This window comes from Vanacampus margaritifer, chromosome 3 (assembly GCF_051991255.1).
Source record: "Vanacampus margaritifer isolate UIUO_Vmar chromosome 3, RoL_Vmar_1.0, whole genome shotgun sequence".
Taxonomy (NCBI): domain Eukaryota; kingdom Metazoa; phylum Chordata; class Actinopteri; order Syngnathiformes; family Syngnathidae; genus Vanacampus; species Vanacampus margaritifer.
The window spans coordinates 15,585,896-15,603,155 of NC_135434.1; the positions used below are offsets into that span (position 1 = coordinate 15,585,896).

Here is a 17,260-nt window from a genome sequence, read left to right on the forward strand (position 1 = left end):
AAATGTATGGCTTTTGTTATAGCACGCTACAAAATTCTATGAGCAACCAGTATACAATGAAAATAAAATATACAATAAAATAAAATACAATAATAATAATAAATGAAGAAAAAAAGCTAGGGCTTTTCACATAACATGTATTTGTCAATTATACAAATAAGTTTAATAGCATTACTATTTTTCATCAGTCTAAGGCTCTTCGAAAAAGAAACAAACTCGTGAAAATAACAGAAATGTGGTTTCACTTTCAATAATTACCATTTGTGTAGAAAAAACACCTTCAGTGTCAAACTGGTTTCGTTCTGGTAAACCTACCGAATGGACACTGGCCCTTGTCTGTAGCGCCCCTAACGGCGGAAAGCAGTACTGCAGCCGGTCATTGCCAATGGTAGCCTAGTCATTCAAAATAATGGGGATTTCCGAACCCTGGTAGCCTGCCCATAGGAATGAATTCCGAATTCGGACCCCTGGTAGCCCGGCCATTAAAATGAATGGGGAATTCAAACGACTAAATCCGTTCGCCCGTTATCCACCTATTGGCATTCATACATCAGAATAAGCTTCGTGTTCAACTATACAGGTCCAGATTTCACACTGAGTTAAATATGAGAGTAATCATAATTATTATTTCATTAATGTGTAGGCTATATGTAACCTTGGTGAACATTAGATTTTTATTTTACTGTAGAATTTGTCCCTTGCTTGGCTCCCAAAAAGTTGTGTAACACAGCTGTTAAGGACGAATGATTCTTACCATAGGAGGTTTGATTCATTAAAAGCAGAAGACACTCATGGATACATGTTAAAACGGGAAAAAATGAAGGCAAAACAATGCTAAACCTTAGTACACTGCCAATTTCATAAAACACAACTTGATTTAAGACTTCAAATTTGTTCTAGTAGCACCTTGGGTGTTCCGTAAATAGTTTGGTTTATATACAGTGCATATAATGAATGATAGTTATGGCATACTAAACAAAACAGAGTAACATTAAGCGAAGATATTTGAAGTTGGCCCCACTCCCCAAGGTCAAAATGATTAAATTAAAAACTCTACATCACTACCGACCGTGTGGCGGTATTGTAAAAAGTGCCTAATGGAGGCGCTATTGAGCTAAATGTAATCCATCATGTTGTATGTTGTTACTTCCAGGCATGAATGAGCAGCTTTTTGACTCAATCTTGCTGAGCAACTGTTTGAATAAAATACATAACTCATATAGCACTGTCGACTTTTACATTCTATGCATCACAAATAATCAAAGAGGCATTGTTCAGTTTGTCCTCATACAGGACTAACATTTTCAGGATTTGGGAGTCTTTGTGTGGCCAGTAACAACAATTTGTTGATTAACAGTGTGGCACATTGCAGATGTGTGCGTGTATGGGCAGGTTGTAGGAGGGCTTGGTACTCTGGTGGGCTCACCACACGAAAAAATGCTGTTTGGTGAGATTGCAGTCCAGAGGGGAGGGGGGTGTAGGGGGGGATGCAGGTGCTGGGGGGCACAAAAAAAAAAAAAACTTCAGTTCAATATTCTCATGCCCCGAGGAGAAATTACAAGATTCATGATACTAATCCGCAGAAGAGTTTGCATACTAATGTTGATATAAACATCAAATTTGCGTTTGCGTCCCAATCTTTAACCTGTGCTTGCATTCCTCCAGAAGGACAACAACAACAACACAGTGTAATGAAGAGCTTTTGATTGGCTCTCCCAGTAGCCAATCGGAATGCAGGGAATGTGTCCCTGGGACGCTTCATCTTGTGTTTGCACTCACCTGATACGTTACCTGGCTGAGAGCGCAGAGCCACGATCTCATTTACCTTTTCCAACACAGTCCACCACTGAGGCTCATTGTGTCCCGCATTTTCTAGCAGTCAGGTGTCCATTTGATGTTTTGGACTGCACTTGAAAAAAAAAAAGACGAGCAGACATGGCTGTGGCAAACTTCCACTACGTTACTCGCATGAGCAGCGGCTTCAAGGTCTACATATTAGAGGGTAAGCTTTTGCTCTGCTTTAAAAAATTTGAGTTGATGATAGTGTAAATGTTTGAGCTGAATCATTTTAACATAATGATCACAGACACATGATTTTATCTTTTTAAATTGTCATTATTATATTTCTGTAACTCTAAATGGTGTATTTTCTAAAGAAACTGAAAATGATTCTTAACCAAACGTCTGAGCTTAGAGGCTATCAGCATGTGTTGTCATAGTGAACCTGAGTCGGGTTTTGTGATTAGTCGTCATTTAAAGAACAAAAAAAAGGATAATGTACCATATTACTTTCCTAATGAGGGAAAATATCCATGCCCGAGGCTGTAGAAAATCAGCATAGGTGTGGTTAAACCTGCTCCCACCCCCTCCCTCCACAATGGCTGTGAGTAGCTCACAGGTGTAGGGAGCACCGAGCAGCCGTTTTATACAATGCAAAATAGATCATCCTCCATTGTATTTGAATCAGTAAGCTGGTGGCAAGCTGGTTTTCTTTTGACGCATTAACTGAATGATTTGAATAGAGTGGAAGGATTGACATCAATGTGAATTTGAAGGTGCTAACTAACCAGTATGCACAGTAAGTCTCAATACGCATTCTCTAAATTTACTATGCAGGTCGTTTCAGAACACGAGGGCTAACTGAATACACAGTAGTAGTAAATTATATTTTATTAAATGTTATTAAATGTTATTATATTTTATTAAATGTTATTAAATTTTATTAAATGTTATTAAATTTTATTTAATTGTATCTAACCTTAAGGTAATAATGTTTGAGAACTAATTCTCATTTACAAACATGACCTGGACATTAATGATACAAATATTCCAATTAAACTATAACCAAAGCTAAACATTTAGCTATTGTTACTATATGTTTCATCTTGTGTGTCATCTGAAATTCAATCCATGACAAAACGACATGTTTTTCCATCATTACAAAATGTGTTGATTCCCCCCTTTGAAGGTGTGACTGGGACAAATGCCAGCATTATGCAGAAAAACAACATTTACCGTTAGCATTGAATCAGCTGTGTAGTGTTGTAACTCTCACAGATCAGGTCCATCGAGTTTTGCAACTTAACGGAGTTTGCAATTAACGGTGAGCCCGGGAAAAGAAAAAAACCCAACGTTTTTTACACAAACTCAAAACAAGCAGCCCTTTTCTTCCGTCAAATGAATGAGTCCCATAATTGACCTGTCACAAATCTGACTTTGTTCCAGCAAATGAACAACATATGTGGCAAAGTGTATAAAAGCCTCCCATTCTTTCTTTTCTTCAGGTCAGCCTCATCTGAGAAGTGAAGACAGATTCAGACACATGACAAATGAGCGAACTCGGACCCCAACAGTGTATCCTAAACGCAAGCGCAGCCATGAAAGATGTCTCACCTTGGAGGAAAGGTTGGTCAATGTTACATTCAAGCTCACACTTTTATTTCTACGTTCCACCTGGTAATATTACATTTCTGTTCATTAATTCCAGGCGCGAGCGGGTCCTGAGTAGAAGCAATGGTAAAGCTGTACAGAGAACAGCAACCGTACCAGCACCGGTACCACCAGCAGCCGTGTTTAACAACCCTCAAAGTCCCACTTCCACCTGGAGCCCAACACCGAGCCCAACCAGCCCTCTGCCCTCTCATGTGTACTACACCCCAGTCATGGATGAACCTCTTGCCCTCATCAAGAAACCCAGAAAGGACCCAGAGAGCACGGAAGAGAAGACTAAAAACGTCAGCACAAGTCAGATCCAGGTAATGTTTTTTGGAAAAACAAAGAAAAACAGTAATCACATTTCAAGGTCAATTAGGATGTCACCGAATACAGTTTGAGTCTTTGTAGTGTCAGTGTAGCTGCAGGCTAACCGCCATTGAGGTACATCATGTGCAGTCAGGGAATCCAGCTGTACACACGCAGGTCCTAGCTTGTCCCAGCTATGCGACCCAGCCAGATTCGGGAAGAAAATGTGAGCAATGGAGGGAAGGAATGCCATCAACAAGACCAAACAAACTGTTCTCACTTTGACCTGTTTATGGACTGCGGGTGGGATCTGTCCTCTGTTGGCAAACCAGTTCAAGCAGTTTTATAATCATTTTATTTTCATGATAAATTCATACACTGTTTTGAAAGGCTTATTTCTGAGATTTTAACACTAACTGAGTGGCAATTTCAAGGTGAAAATGTGTCAATTCAGATTCAGATTCAAACAACTTTATTTATCCCACGAGGGCTAGACCATTAAGTGAATAAGAAACATACATCAAAGCATGTGACAGGGGGAGATGTCTAGGAATAAAAGCCTACAGCTGTAGAACAAAATAAGCAAGATACAAAAAGATTTAAAAAAAAAATGTTTTTTAATAAGACCAAGACAAAATAAGAATAATAAAACAGCTGAAGAAATTATTCATTAAATTACTCCTTTGAAATAAAATAAAAAGGCAATCATTTAATTCGCTGTAAAAAACAACAACTTGAAAAACATAGGAATGCTTTTTTCACTCAGTACATTTTACATGGTGAGTATTGAGTACATTTTACCGTTTTATAAAAATAATAAAAAGTAACTCAAGTATTGAGGAACGAACTCATGACCTTCAGCTTGGGAGACAACCACCATGCCACCTTTGTTTGCTGTTATACTGCATTGATAAGACCACTTGGAGGTTTGAGGATTCCACCTGACTCCTGAAATATACTAACACACAGCAGGAGCAGCATGGCTCATGTGGTAGAGTGCTTGTATCCCAAGTTGATGGTCATGAGTTTGTGCCTCTATATTTGAGATACTTTTTTTTTTTTACTTTAATAAACTTGTCACATGTACTCAGTACTCTCCTTAAATTTACTTAGAATTTCTGAGTGAAAAAAAACTTTTTTAGGATTATTCAAGTAAATTTTATTTATTTTCAATGAATGGATTTTATCACAAAAATAGATACTGGTATGTTCTAGATACCAAATATGACACCAATCCCTATGCAAATACACATACAATTTATTTCAATATTTATTTTTAAAAGAAGCACTATAGAAATTGTAAGTGTTTTCTACACCAAATTGCATTGTTATGAATTCAGAGAGATCACACTGATATTCAATAACGTATCATATTAAATACAAGACATTTTGAGCCCTCTATTTCATGAGTATAGAATATTTTTTACCATTAAAACCCTGATATGATCACACACATGCATTGCACTGATAAGCCATTAGAGGGCAGCATCACCCAGCTGATGGCTTTTCCAGCGACCTTGCATGATCGCCCCAATTGAGACACCTATACTTATTAATAGTGGGAAATGTTCTTTCTGATTATTTGAAATATTAATATGTTTGAGATGTCTGTTTATTATTATATTTCTGACAGTTATAAATGTACATATTTAAAGCATTGTGACCGGATGTATCAAATATGATACAAATCAGAAGTCATACGTGGAAGTTGCTTTAAAAAAAGTTTTGTTCAAAAGGACCAATAAATACTCTATTTACAAGGAATCTTAATTTTCTCTCATATTTCATGGTTCAGGCTTTATAGGGTTAAATAACCATCACCATACTTTTATTTTCAGATACGTCCATCTGTGATCACTTGTGTCTCTTCGCTAAGAAAGCCCACCGTGAGCTGCGATGTTCACCAGAGTCAGGCATCAGGTGTGTCTCACTTTCCATACAACTGCCTGTGCATCACAATTTCAAATAAATAAATAAATAAATACAATCTTCTCACCACTACTCTTCATCTACTTTCCTTTTCAGTAGTCCCCAAATGCAATTACGAGCATGTGGTTGAGGAGCATTTCCAGAGGAGCCTTGGAGCAAATTACCAGAAGACTCACTCTCAGCAGGTCTCTATCAGCGTGTCAGTGGATGACCACTTTGCCAAGGCCTTGGGAGATAAGTGGCTGCAGATTAAGTCCAAGTCTTCCTCCTGCTCATCTACACCCCCCAGCAGTCCGAGCATTTCTCACTCACCGGCCTACATGCAAAGCCCGCATCCATCCATGAAAGAATCCGCAAACAAATCGCCACCGGCTTCCAGCCATTGGTCTGTAAATTAACTCAAAAATGACCTCTGACCTTGCATGGCAGGGAATTGACTTTTAACATAGCAAGTTTTCCACGCCACTTGTTGACCGATGGACAGTTTATAAAGGGGTGATGTGAGATTGGACCCCAGTGTGCTCTTCACTGATGCAGACCATTGTAGCATCAATGTCTTGTTACATTTCTTTCTTCAGTCATACCAGCTGAAGAGGATCGTCAAATTATTCCTTCACATTTCCTGTTTGTTTTTTGTCACATTGCATTTCATAGCATTATATTTATATTCATTTCATTGTTATGCTTTACCTGGCATTTGATGTGTACAGTCGTGATTAAATTTGTTATTCAAAAGAGAGACCTTAAAAGGTTTTGAAAAGTTTGGAATCATTAAAAATGTTAAATAAAGATGATTTTTTCGTTTTCTTTGGTAAGGACAGAGACCCTCTCATTCACAGTCTAATTAATTTGTTGGTTAATGGATGCAAAATATCAACCCAAAAACTCTTTTTGGAATGTGAGACTGGGAAGGGCATTGCCCCAGACAAGTGCAATGAGTCAGTATACGTCTGGGACACGTCCGGTGCACACATGGTGTTTTACATAGAGAGGTGTTGCCACACACAAAGTGGAAATTAAATTGATGTGTGAATAACACACTCCGGACTTTTTACTGTAAATTTGAGGGAATGCAGCCTGCGTGTAGAAACATGCATAAGACCTTGTGTTCTGACATTCCTGTCTCCTGAGAAAATGACTGTGAGATCCTACAGATCCTGTTTGGCAAGGGATAGGAGGGAGGGAAGAGGGGAATGGAAGGGTTGGGCTTGAGAACTAGCCGAGCGCTTCAGTTACTTATTTGCATGCCCTATCTTGTCTGGCCTTAAATATGATCATGCTCAAAAGGTTTACTATGACTTAACTGGTACTTGATTCATGGTTTTGTATATTTAAAGAAGGTGAATAAAATATCACAATTTAAGGAGTAATATGTTTAAATCAAAATGTCTTAAATTCATGTCTACAACAACACACTACTTTTGCACCGCCAACAAAAGGGACTATATTGAGCGCTGCTGCTTTTTATCAAGCGCTGTAACTAGTTATGTCTGCGAGGCACATGAATTGCCCTGGGGATTGTGAGTTGGGGCTCTAGCACCATCTAGAGGCGATTGCGTTCTTAGCAACAAGGCGATTAATGAAGATTAAAACGATACTTCGCTGACAACGACAGTGAGTGGACCATGCAGGTGTCGGCCTGTCTAATAAAATTATGTTTAGTGAGTGTATAATGGTAGGTAAATTACCAAAACCCAATTGTATTTATACATTAAGTATTATCTCTAAACCGAACTTTGGAAGATTGAATAAGGCATTTAAACTGTTATTAGACACTCAAAACGAAGCAGCCATGAGAATGGCAGAAGAACATATTCTCACGCTGCTGTAAAAACAAATGCTCATTGTATTTGCACTGAGCAACAAAAGATTTTTGTTAAATATATATATACATTAAATACGGCCCAAAATAATGTTTACTAGAGTATAGCTTAAATTCCATTTAAGCGTATAACCCAAGAAAATTCGCCGAATTTAGTATGTCACAAAACCTCTCCAGCTGTCAGAATATCAAATCTGCCCGGAAACAATCATCAATGAGGAATGAATAGAACTTTGAGTGACCTAAATATGGGAGCAATGAAACCCGGGCAAACTCAAGAATAAAAAGAGTTAAGTAAAATAAATAAGTAAAGTTGTGATATTTGCATGTGGTAAACAAAGGTAATTTACACAGGCAAAATCTAGAGGTATACATGATGTTCCATCTTTACCATCATTACTCACTTTTGCGCTAAAATGATGTTCAAAATGGCTTAAAAATAATTGTCTGAATACACATTAACTGTCAAAAGTTTCAGTCTCACTTGAGAATCAGCACCATTAGAAAAGGTCACATCCTCTACAGAAATGTCAAACGATTCTAACTCATTCATTACATAGCTAACAAGCACTAGATAAATAAGTAACAAGGAGGAAGCCATCAGCAGATTTGGACGCACTGTAGCATTTCGGAAACAAGTACATTATGCTGACACACAATGAGTTTGAGTACATTTTTTCTGTAAGAGCCATTAACGGGTGCATAACAGGTTGAACAATAACACATTTTGTGATGGCTTCACTCTTTGCATGAGTACACATACATCATTGAATCACCTTTGCAGCCATTAGTTGACTGCTTAGTCTATTATAAAATACTTACTCTGTGATAAGATAGATATTTCTCATAACAGTCCATACTTTCTTTGATGTAAGGGGGGAATTAAATCCTCCTAGAACAAGGACAGAATAATTTAATAAATTATTTTGGACGTTTATTGTTGTCAAGATCAGTAGGGGGCTTGTTTAGAAAAAACAACATATCATTCTATACTGATATACTTTGAGTATATTCAAATTTGACTCCCAATGTTCAGAAATAAATTGTCTTTCTTGAGAAATTCCTTAAAGAACACTATCATTATTTTTTATCATGAAAACAAACAGGTGGAACATTAGCCATGGGCAGCACAAGTCTCATGACCACAGTGAAAAGGCGTGCACTCAACCTGCTCAGTATATAAACTGTAGACCGGCAGCCACCGCTGCTGTATGGCCAGCACTTTGCATTCAGCTCATTGAGGCTGCCTGGCTCCTAACAAGCGGGACACGCAACAAACAACAGAGTAAACTTTCCCTCCTGGCACAAATGTGAGTACAGACTGTTTCTCCTCTCTTCCCTTCTCCTGACCTGTGCTTGCTTTCTTGTGTTTTTACCATCATGTTGCTCAATTCGTGTTATGCAAGAACCGCTAAGGAGATTAAAATGCCATTATTTTCTATTGTGATGGTGACTAATTATTCACAGCTCTCAAGCGCTCAAATTTCATGCTTTGAAGCAGAACTAGTGTTGGTGTCATGTGACTTTATCATTACATAACGGTCACAGACAAACTGATTTAAAAAAAGATCATCCATTTCGTAATTCACAACATTACAGTCCTCCATATCAGTCAAAATCCTCAATCAAGTACAATGTCACCTGATGTCTATTTTAAGGCCAAAGGGCTTGTTGCTGCTGTTCTTGGTATTAATTCAAGTACGTTCCGCATATGGAAGTCAGAAGCATGACCAGATCGAGCGCCACCCTTCCCCGCCACCCACCACCCTAACTGCTTGGATAGATAACACTTCAGTTGTGCTTTTACTTACCTCTCACCAGTATTGACATTTATTACTTTCACTTCCCTCTTCTCTTCCTCTGATTCATAAATCATCGCTGTAAAATTAAAATGTCATCAATGTTATGGTCATGATAAAATATTGTTAAGGTAAAGGGAACAATGCATGGCTTTTGCGTTATTGTTGACTAATCCATGCGCTTCTTTTTTTGCAGTATACCTCACCAAAATGGATGCCATTCCCTTCTTCCAGATAGCCAACCATCTTGCATGGATTCCTGTAAACAAGCCAAACAAACCTAGATAGCAGTACTGTACACAACTGCTTGACGCATTTTTTATTTTTATTTTTAATCACATATTGATTCTTGGATCGAAACTTCCTTTACGAGTCAATGATGGATTCACCCACGCTGGTGGCTGTCACAGCCGCCACTACCGCGGTTGCTCCGGCCTCTCAGTCAGACATGTCCGCTTACTTGTGGCTCTTGATATTAGGTTTCGTCATTGCCTTCGTCCTGGCTTTTTCCGTCGGGGCCAACGATGTGGCCAACTCCTTCGGTACGGCAGTCGGCTCCCGAGTGGTCACCTTGCGACAGGCCTGCGTCCTGGCCACCATCTTTGAGACAGTCGGCTCGGTCCTGCTGGGGGCCAAAGTCAGTGAGACCATCCGCAAGGGCATCATTGACGTCCAGATGTACAACGGTTCTGAACATGTCCTCATGGCGGGGTCGATAAGTGCGATGTGTGGTAAGCATTCTAATACGTGTGACTTGTCATTTGAGTTTACCGGAAATTTGAATTTAAAAAAATGAGACATCTTTGCAGTCGTTTCCAAACTTTGAGTGATGGTCTTGTTCTGCTTTTACAGGCTCTGCTGTGTGGCAGTTGGCCGCATCATTCCTGAGGCTTCCCATTTCTGGAACTCACTGCATTGTTGGAGCCACAATTGGGTTTTCTATGGTAGCCAGAGGTCACCACGGGGTCAAATGGGTGGAGCTTCTCCGGATAGGTGAGTATATTAAGTTGTTTCTACTCACATGTGGTGTGTGAATTGGACATGTTTTTAAAATCTCGGGATTATTATTATTATTTTTTTTTTTGGGCAGTGGCATCCTGGTTCCTGTCTCCAGTGCTGTCTGGGATCTTGTCAGGGGTTCTGTTTTACTTTGTTCGCAAATTCATTCTTAATAAGGTGAGACATTTTGTTGTCATTGTCATTTAAATCTGTTCTGTTGTCAGGCATAAACTGTATATATAACCAAGCATAGTTAAATACTATTCCAGCTGTGACACAGCATTAAAGGAGAAGTCAACTCTCCCCCAAATCCTTGACAATAATATATTCAATGCAGCCCCACTAGTCAGTTAATATATCCGCAAATGTATTATTAATCAAAATTGCATGTATAGACTAGTGAGGTCACATATAACATAATATTGTCAACAAATGCTTAACGTTGAATTCCTCTTTAAAATACAGTGACATTTTACAAACCTTTCAGAAATGTAGAAAATGTACAGAATCAGGCAATGATTGAACAACATTTTGCAGTTTTGTCAGAATTAAGCCGGACTGGGTAATATGGACATTCTGGCGCGTTCCCACTCTACCTTGTTGTCATACAAATGTGATGTAAAAAAACATAAAAATATCGGCCATTGTATTATATACACACTGACTGCCCACCTTTGTTACTAAGTGTGTTTCCAAGTCACAATAATTTGATACTAAAAGTAGCAAAATTGTAATACATGACTAGAAACAATAGAAATGGAACTCTTTTACACCATCCATACAGAAATAACACATGAAAGAGGCAAAACACAATCACAGTTTTATTTTTTGTAACGGCAACCAATCATAATGGGATGTCCATTGCTGTCTTCCAGTTAGCGTCAGTCACCTGAAGTCGTGCATCAGAAGTGGCGTGAACAGGTTTCAAAATAAAAGCACAAACAGGAAGTGCTGTGTTAGCTGCCTTGATCTTGTTGATGTAACAGCATTTGTAAATGTGCCTTGTTTAGTGTAAAATGTCTTATCCCATTTAATGTACACTTTTCTATATGTCCCTTTTTGTACTTTTGCCCATTTTATGTTCTCACATTTGTTCAAATAAACACCAATTACGATCTTGTGAGCACATTTAATTGTAAATTTTGTTTTTGATAAAATGCAATATGAATGTCATTGAAGGGAATGGCAATCTATTTTACATTAGTACACTAATAACTGTAGAATTGTGTATCATCATTAAAACTTAAAAGAAAGTGAGTCCTGAATCCTGAAACTCCAGGGCTGAAAATGAGTTCCACGACGTCTCTGGGTGGAATTAAATAACCACTTCTTTCAAAACTATTTTTGAAAGAAATACAGCAAATTATTTAAATGTGTGCTTATGTCCTGCTGTACACTAACTTGACACAAACATAATTATCAATTGTATGGCAGGCTGACCCGCTGCCCAATGGCCTCCGAGCTCTTCCAATATTCTACGCTGTCACTGTGGGCATCAACCTGTTCTCAATCCTCTTTACAGGAGCATCAAGTGAGTCATTCCAATGCACACATGACAACACCATAGTAAAATATAATGAACCATAACTATTGCTATGTAAAAACACAGAGGAGTTGCCCTCTTTCACTGATCTTATCCCACCTCATAACCCCTTCTGCGCACATGTCCACTGCAGCAATTATCATCTGACGCAGCGTTGCAGAAAACCCTCACTTGTGGTAATTGCATCAAACTTATGCCCTAACACTCTTTGTCGTGTGCGTACGGTATTTGATGTGTTTTTTTTAAATGGGAAGTTTTTTATAAGTTAACCTGCAGTTGCTTTCAAAATAAAATAGCTCATTCAAGGAACATTTGTCATTAATCTATAGTAATTAATGTAATTCTCAAATGACGTTTACTCAGAGCAAAATAAATAAATAAATAATGAAAAAATAATGAATGCACGTTAAGCCAGAAGTTACCCGGAACAAACTAATATCTTATCGGAGAACTGCAAGTGTCTCTTGTAAATGAGTGTACTTTCACTGATATTGTTGTCAGCAGACTGTAAGGACGTGTTCTCCAAAATACAACAATTATAATTTTTAATCACACAAAGACATCCATAAATTCTGAAAATTATAACCTATACATAAAGGCAGCAGATGTAAAATTCCGATGCTGGTAAGTTTTTGTTCTAAAACTGCATTCGAGGAAGGTAACACGTTGTGTTACAAGAAGTTATGTAATATAACTAGTGGAGTCAAAAGTAATTGTGTTAAGTTTGAGTTAAACTAATTATTTTCACGTGCGATTAATGACGGCCCCTTACTTGGAGAGCCTGTACTTGGGGAATTCCAGGCGCAATGCAACAGACATATATTTGCGGAGACTGGGGTCAAGTTGTAAAGTAGTTTGATATTAATGAGCTTGGGGGTGGGACTTAATAAGTTTTTTTTCCTCCCACTCCTTTTCAGACAAGGTTTAGAAATGGATAAATTGTTGATTTTGATTGCTGCCTAAAATAAATGTACAAATGAATGAATGAATTAAGTTGCATTTTACAATTTGAAAAATTTGCACAATTTCACAAGTTACTACATGTTAAAAATTAGATAGCTCTTAATATGAAAAGAAAAAATGCACTGAGCTGTCGCCAACATCCTACAAATGCAATTATACCATCTAGTGGCAGAAAAATGACCTAAACACAAATCAACATCACACTCGTTTTTTACAGTACATCTTTTTAATTTGAATTTTAACTCAATTAAAAAAATTATATATATATATATATATATATATATATATATATATATATATATATATAGTATATTTTACAGTACATTTAGAACATAAAATGTGTGATTAATCGTGAGTTAACTATTGAAGTGATGCGATAAATTACGATTAAAATTTTAATCACCCGACACCCCTAAAAATACCTACATTGAAGAAAAAATAAAGACAAACAAATATTAAAAGATTGAAGCCGGCTGGTGAAGTCGGGGTCTTTAATTTTTTCCGACTTCGCAACTCGGATCTCCCAATTCGAACGGGCGAGTATGAGTTAAAAAAAAAAAGTCAGTAGTTCCACCTTCCTTGAATGCAGCATTATAATAGCAAATTTTGTGAGTGTCATACAACTGTCCAATGCTGCCGTTTTCCTGCTGGCTCTGTCCCTTCTTTAAAAATGAAACACTTTTCCCAACTTTTCAAAAGAATACACTTTCTCCTTTTGTCAGCTTTAGGAGAAGACAACATTGTTTGTGAATTACTAAAAGATGCAGAGATGGACATATGCCTTTTATTTATCTGTACACAGTGCTGGGATTTGACAAGGTGCCATGGTGGGGTACGCTGTGCATCTCGCTAGGAAGCGGTGTCATCACAGCATTGCTCGTTTGGTTTGTCGTCTGTCCACGCCTGAAGATGAAAATAAAACGTGAGTATATTGTATGAAAACCCCCACAAAGGACTGCGTTCTTTTTGTACATGCAGCTGAATTTTTTGTGTGGCTCTTGAGAAGAAAAAATAGGTGCTGCTCCCTGTGAGGCTCCTCTGCTAGAGAAGAATGCTAATCGGCATGCTCAAGCAGTGGACATAGCGATACCCCACCAGCCTCAACCTCCAAAAGACAGTCAGAATGTCACTTTTCAACTTGGAGGTTCCCAAGAAACTGACTTAGACATGGTGGCCAAAGACTTAGATGTTAGTAATGGTAAGAAAGATTGGATTAGTTCATGTTTTCAGATATATTTGGTGTTGTCCAATACATTAAGTCCACAAATTAAATGATATCATTTATTTTTACAGGACTAGATGGTAACATTGGTCCCATGATGATCACGGACCCTCACAGCGGACGCTTGCACGCAATCCACAAGGACTCCAGTCTATACAAAGACCTGCTCCACAAGTTACACATGGCCAAGGTCGGCGATTGCATCGGCGATTGCGACACAGAGGAGCGGCCCATTCGGAGAAACAACAGCTACACATCCTACACCATGGCCATCTACGGCATCCAGGGAGACGGAGACGACTGGAGGAGGAGGTCCCGAGCGGACAGCCACAGCAGCGACAGTTCAGTAATGACCGGAGGAAGTTCAGTGGAGGATGCCGGCGTGACACAGGAGGCCACTTGGGAGCATCCTCCTGACGAAGATGAGCTGGAGCTCGATCAAGCCGCTGTTTCTTCACTTTTTCAGTTTCTTCAAATACTTACGGCGTGCTTTGGCTCCTTTGCACATGGGGGGAATGATGTCAGGTGAGGATGGAAAAAGGGAGGACGTGGTAGTCATCTATGCTAGTGATTTTCGGACTAAACCACACAAATAAGAAAGTCTAAGGCATCATTATTAGCACACTTAAGCTCAATGAAAAAATGCATGTAGAAAGACTAGAGGGATTATGAAATACTTTAAGTACACCTCAATTCATTTAAATTTTATTTCTTATTCAATTACTCTATTTCTAACTATGACACATAGAATTTTTTTCCCACGCAGACTGAAATATTTTAGGATTTATTGGACAGAATTTTAGTGATTATGTTAAGTTCCTCATCTCAAGAAATTGGAATATTACAAAACAAACTATCAAAATGATTCAATGTGTTCCCCCCAGAGAGATACTAGTACTAATTGAGCAATTACCAATACCAAGTACCGATACCACCAGTAGTATTGATGCATAACCCCCCCCCCCCCCTCCCGCTCCACAAGTAATTTTAAGACCTATATATCCCACCATAGCATTTCCTTAAAGGGGAAGACAACCCCCCCAAAATTTCTTGACAACAATATGTTTTATGCAGCCCCACTAGTCTAAATACGCTAATCTGGTTAATATTTCATTAGTGGAAAATGAGTTAAGTAGCAAAATCCAGTAGTTTTTTAAAAATCAATATCAGAAGGTAGCCATTTTGCCACTTGCTGTCGAGTGAAATTACATCACAGTTGCTCAGGGCTCAGGCAACGACCAATCACAGATCACCTATTTTTTCAAACTGAGCTATGATTGATCGTTGCCTGAACAACTGTGGTGCCATCTTCAGTAGACAGCAAGTGGCAAAATGGCCGCCCCCTGAGTTAGATAAAAACGGCTGTATTTTGCTGCATAACTCATATTCCACAAATGTAATATCAATCAGAATGTCATGTTTATATGTTTAAAAAAAATCTGAAAAGAAAAAAAAGAGAGAGCAATGATGATGACATGTCAAATCGGTAAAATTACCGAATGAACAATACTGAGCTCTCACCGGAAAGAAAAAAAAAGGAAAAGAGAAAAAAAAGAGAAACAAAATAAAAAATGTCATGTTTAGACTAGTGAGGGCAAATTACTGTCAAAAAATACTTAAGGTTGACTTCCCCTTTAAAATTGCAGGAAATTAATGGCAATTTTCTATTTTGTAATTTCTAGTTCCTGATCATAAAACGGCCACAAGAGGGCGGCTAATACTGGTATGACGCGAACACCGATACCTTGAACTCGCCCATCCCTAGATTTTAACATGAAGATTAGGCAGTCATCGGTCTTGAGAATTATTATTTTTATTTTTTTTATGGTTTCCAATTTATTACGATGTATCTGTATGAAATAGGCGTTAATAAGCACAGTGTCATCTACCAAATCTAGTGGAGCACAAGTCCACTTGACCCCAAATGCTTGTCGGTGTGTGTCTTTTTTAAACTTCTATTAATTGATCGACAGCATATTTTGCTCTCTAGCAATGCCATTGGTCCACTCGTGGCCCTCTGGCTTTTGTACGAGAGCGGTTCTGTGGCATCCAATGCAGCAACTCCTATCTGGCTACTTCTGTATGGCGGCGTAGGCATCTGCGTGGGACTCTGGGTGTGGGGCCGCAGGGTGATTCAGACCATGGGCAGAGATCTTACGCCCATTACACCCTCTAGGTATGATGCAATACTCATCGTGACATGACACAGTTCAAGCATGTTTACACGCTATCTTCCATTTTAGTGGTTTCAGCATCGAGCTGGCCTCCGCCCTGACAGTTGTTGCGGCATCCAATGTTGGGCTTCCTGTCAGCACGACACACTGCAAGGTAAGGATTTTGAATATGTAAACACATAATAATGCCGTGGTTGAATGAATAATGTTGTCTCAGTTATCAGTTGCCACATTATGTGAACGCAGGTGGGATCCGTGGTTGCGGTGGGCTGGCTGCGCTCAAGGAAATCAGTGGACTGGCATTTGTTCAGGAACATATTTATTGCCTGGTTTGTCACTGTTCCTGTCTCAGGTCTCATCAGCGCTGCCATCATGGCGCTCTTCATATATGTCATTCTGTGATCGCAATCTTCAGTCGTTGCATTGTAACCTCAAGAAGAAATGTCATATGTTGCATTTAAACTAATAAAGTAATTAGTAGTAAACTAATTAATTAATTTACATTGATTAAGACCAAACATTGTGAGATGCATAAATTGCACATACCCTTTATTAGATATTCATGTACATATTGAGGTCAAATCGAGTTTGGTTGTAATGTGAGTGATGTAATAAGATAATTATGTTTTTATGATGCTGAATGTATATTGCAGGGGTGTAGAACGGTGCAACGACTAACTTGTATATGTCATATTTATGTTGCAACATCATTTTTCATTATTATGTATTTGTCATTCTGTGTAGTTTGTAATTGAGATTAAAAATATTGAGCAGTTGTAAAATGAATTCAATATTGTCAGTCTATGTTGACGTGTTTCGTACATTTCCTGCATAGGAAATAGAATATATAGCCATAAAAAACAGGGCACATTAAGCGGTTAGTCTTGATTTTAAAACCACAGCAACAATATTTTTCTAGTGCCATCTCGCACCTCAGGTCACGTCCGCAGCTGCCATGCTGGAGGTTATCGTTTAAAGGTGCCAATTTGGTATATGGGCGAAAAGAGAGAACATTTGTCATATTTCCCAAAATGTGTTGAAACCTTTCCTTTTCCAGGTAAACCTTGT

The 17,260-nt window shown here is 38.4% G+C and overlaps 2 protein-coding genes across 4 annotated transcripts; both read left to right on the forward strand.

The window, feature by feature from the left end:
- Nucleotides 1-1,797: 1,797 nt before the first annotated feature.
- On the forward strand, nt 1,798-6,488 carry vgll4l (vestigial like 4 like). Of its 3 annotated transcripts, none has more exons than XM_077561739.1 (5): nt 1,798-2,002; nt 3,285-3,405; nt 3,488-3,755; nt 5,580-5,661; nt 5,767-6,488. In XM_077561739.1, the coding sequence occupies exons 1-5, from the start codon at nt 1,936-1,938 to the stop codon at nt 6,066-6,068; spliced, it is 840 nt and encodes a 279-aa protein (XP_077417865.1). In that variant the 5' UTR covers nt 1,798-1,935; the 3' UTR covers nt 6,069-6,488. The 3 variants fall into 3 exon arrangements, with proteins under 3 accessions (XP_077417865.1, XP_077417866.1, XP_077417867.1); XM_077561740.1 differs by having other exon boundaries at nt 5,770-6,488; XM_077561741.1 differs by lacking the exon at nt 1,798-2,002 and adding an exon at nt 2,458-2,578.
- Nucleotides 6,489-8,707: 2,219 nt separating this feature from the next.
- On the forward strand, nt 8,708-16,974 carry slc20a1a (solute carrier family 20 member 1a). The gene is made up of 11 exons (XM_077561029.1): nt 8,708-8,802; nt 9,488-10,022; nt 10,144-10,284; nt 10,382-10,467; nt 11,725-11,821; nt 13,599-13,718; nt 13,803-13,994; nt 14,090-14,543; nt 16,009-16,194; nt 16,262-16,346; nt 16,439-16,974. Exons 2-11 carry the CDS (start codon nt 9,668-9,670, stop codon nt 16,592-16,594), a joined length of 1,872 nt encoding a protein of 623 aa, XP_077417155.1. The 5' UTR covers nt 8,708-8,802; nt 9,488-9,667; the 3' UTR covers nt 16,595-16,974.
- The last annotated feature ends 286 nt before the right edge of the window (nt 16,975-17,260 follow it).

Excerpts from the sequence above, each read along its gene's own strand:
- vgll4l (XM_077561739.1), top strand. The coding sequence starts at position 1,936 with ATGGCTGTGGCAAACTTCCACTACGTTACTCGCATGAGCAGCGGCTTC. Across the intron at positions 2,003-3,284 it reads CAAGGTCTACATATTAGAGG|GTCAGCCTCATCTGAGAAGT; the intron begins GTAAGCTTTTGC and ends TCTTTTCTTCAG. Across the intron at positions 3,406-3,487 it reads TGTCTCACCTTGGAGGAAAG|GCGCGAGCGGGTCCTGAGTA; the intron begins GTTGGTCAATGT and ends CATTAATTCCAG.
- slc20a1a (XM_077561029.1), top strand. The coding sequence starts at position 9,668 with ATGATGGATTCACCCACGCTGGTGGCTGTCACAGCCGCCACTACCGCG. Across the intron at positions 10,285-10,381 it reads GGTGGAGCTTCTCCGGATAG|TGGCATCCTGGTTCCTGTCT; the intron begins GTGAGTATATTA and ends TTTTTTGGGCAG. Across the intron at positions 14,544-16,008 it reads CATGGGGGGAATGATGTCAG|CAATGCCATTGGTCCACTCG; the intron begins GTGAGGATGGAA and ends TTTGCTCTCTAG.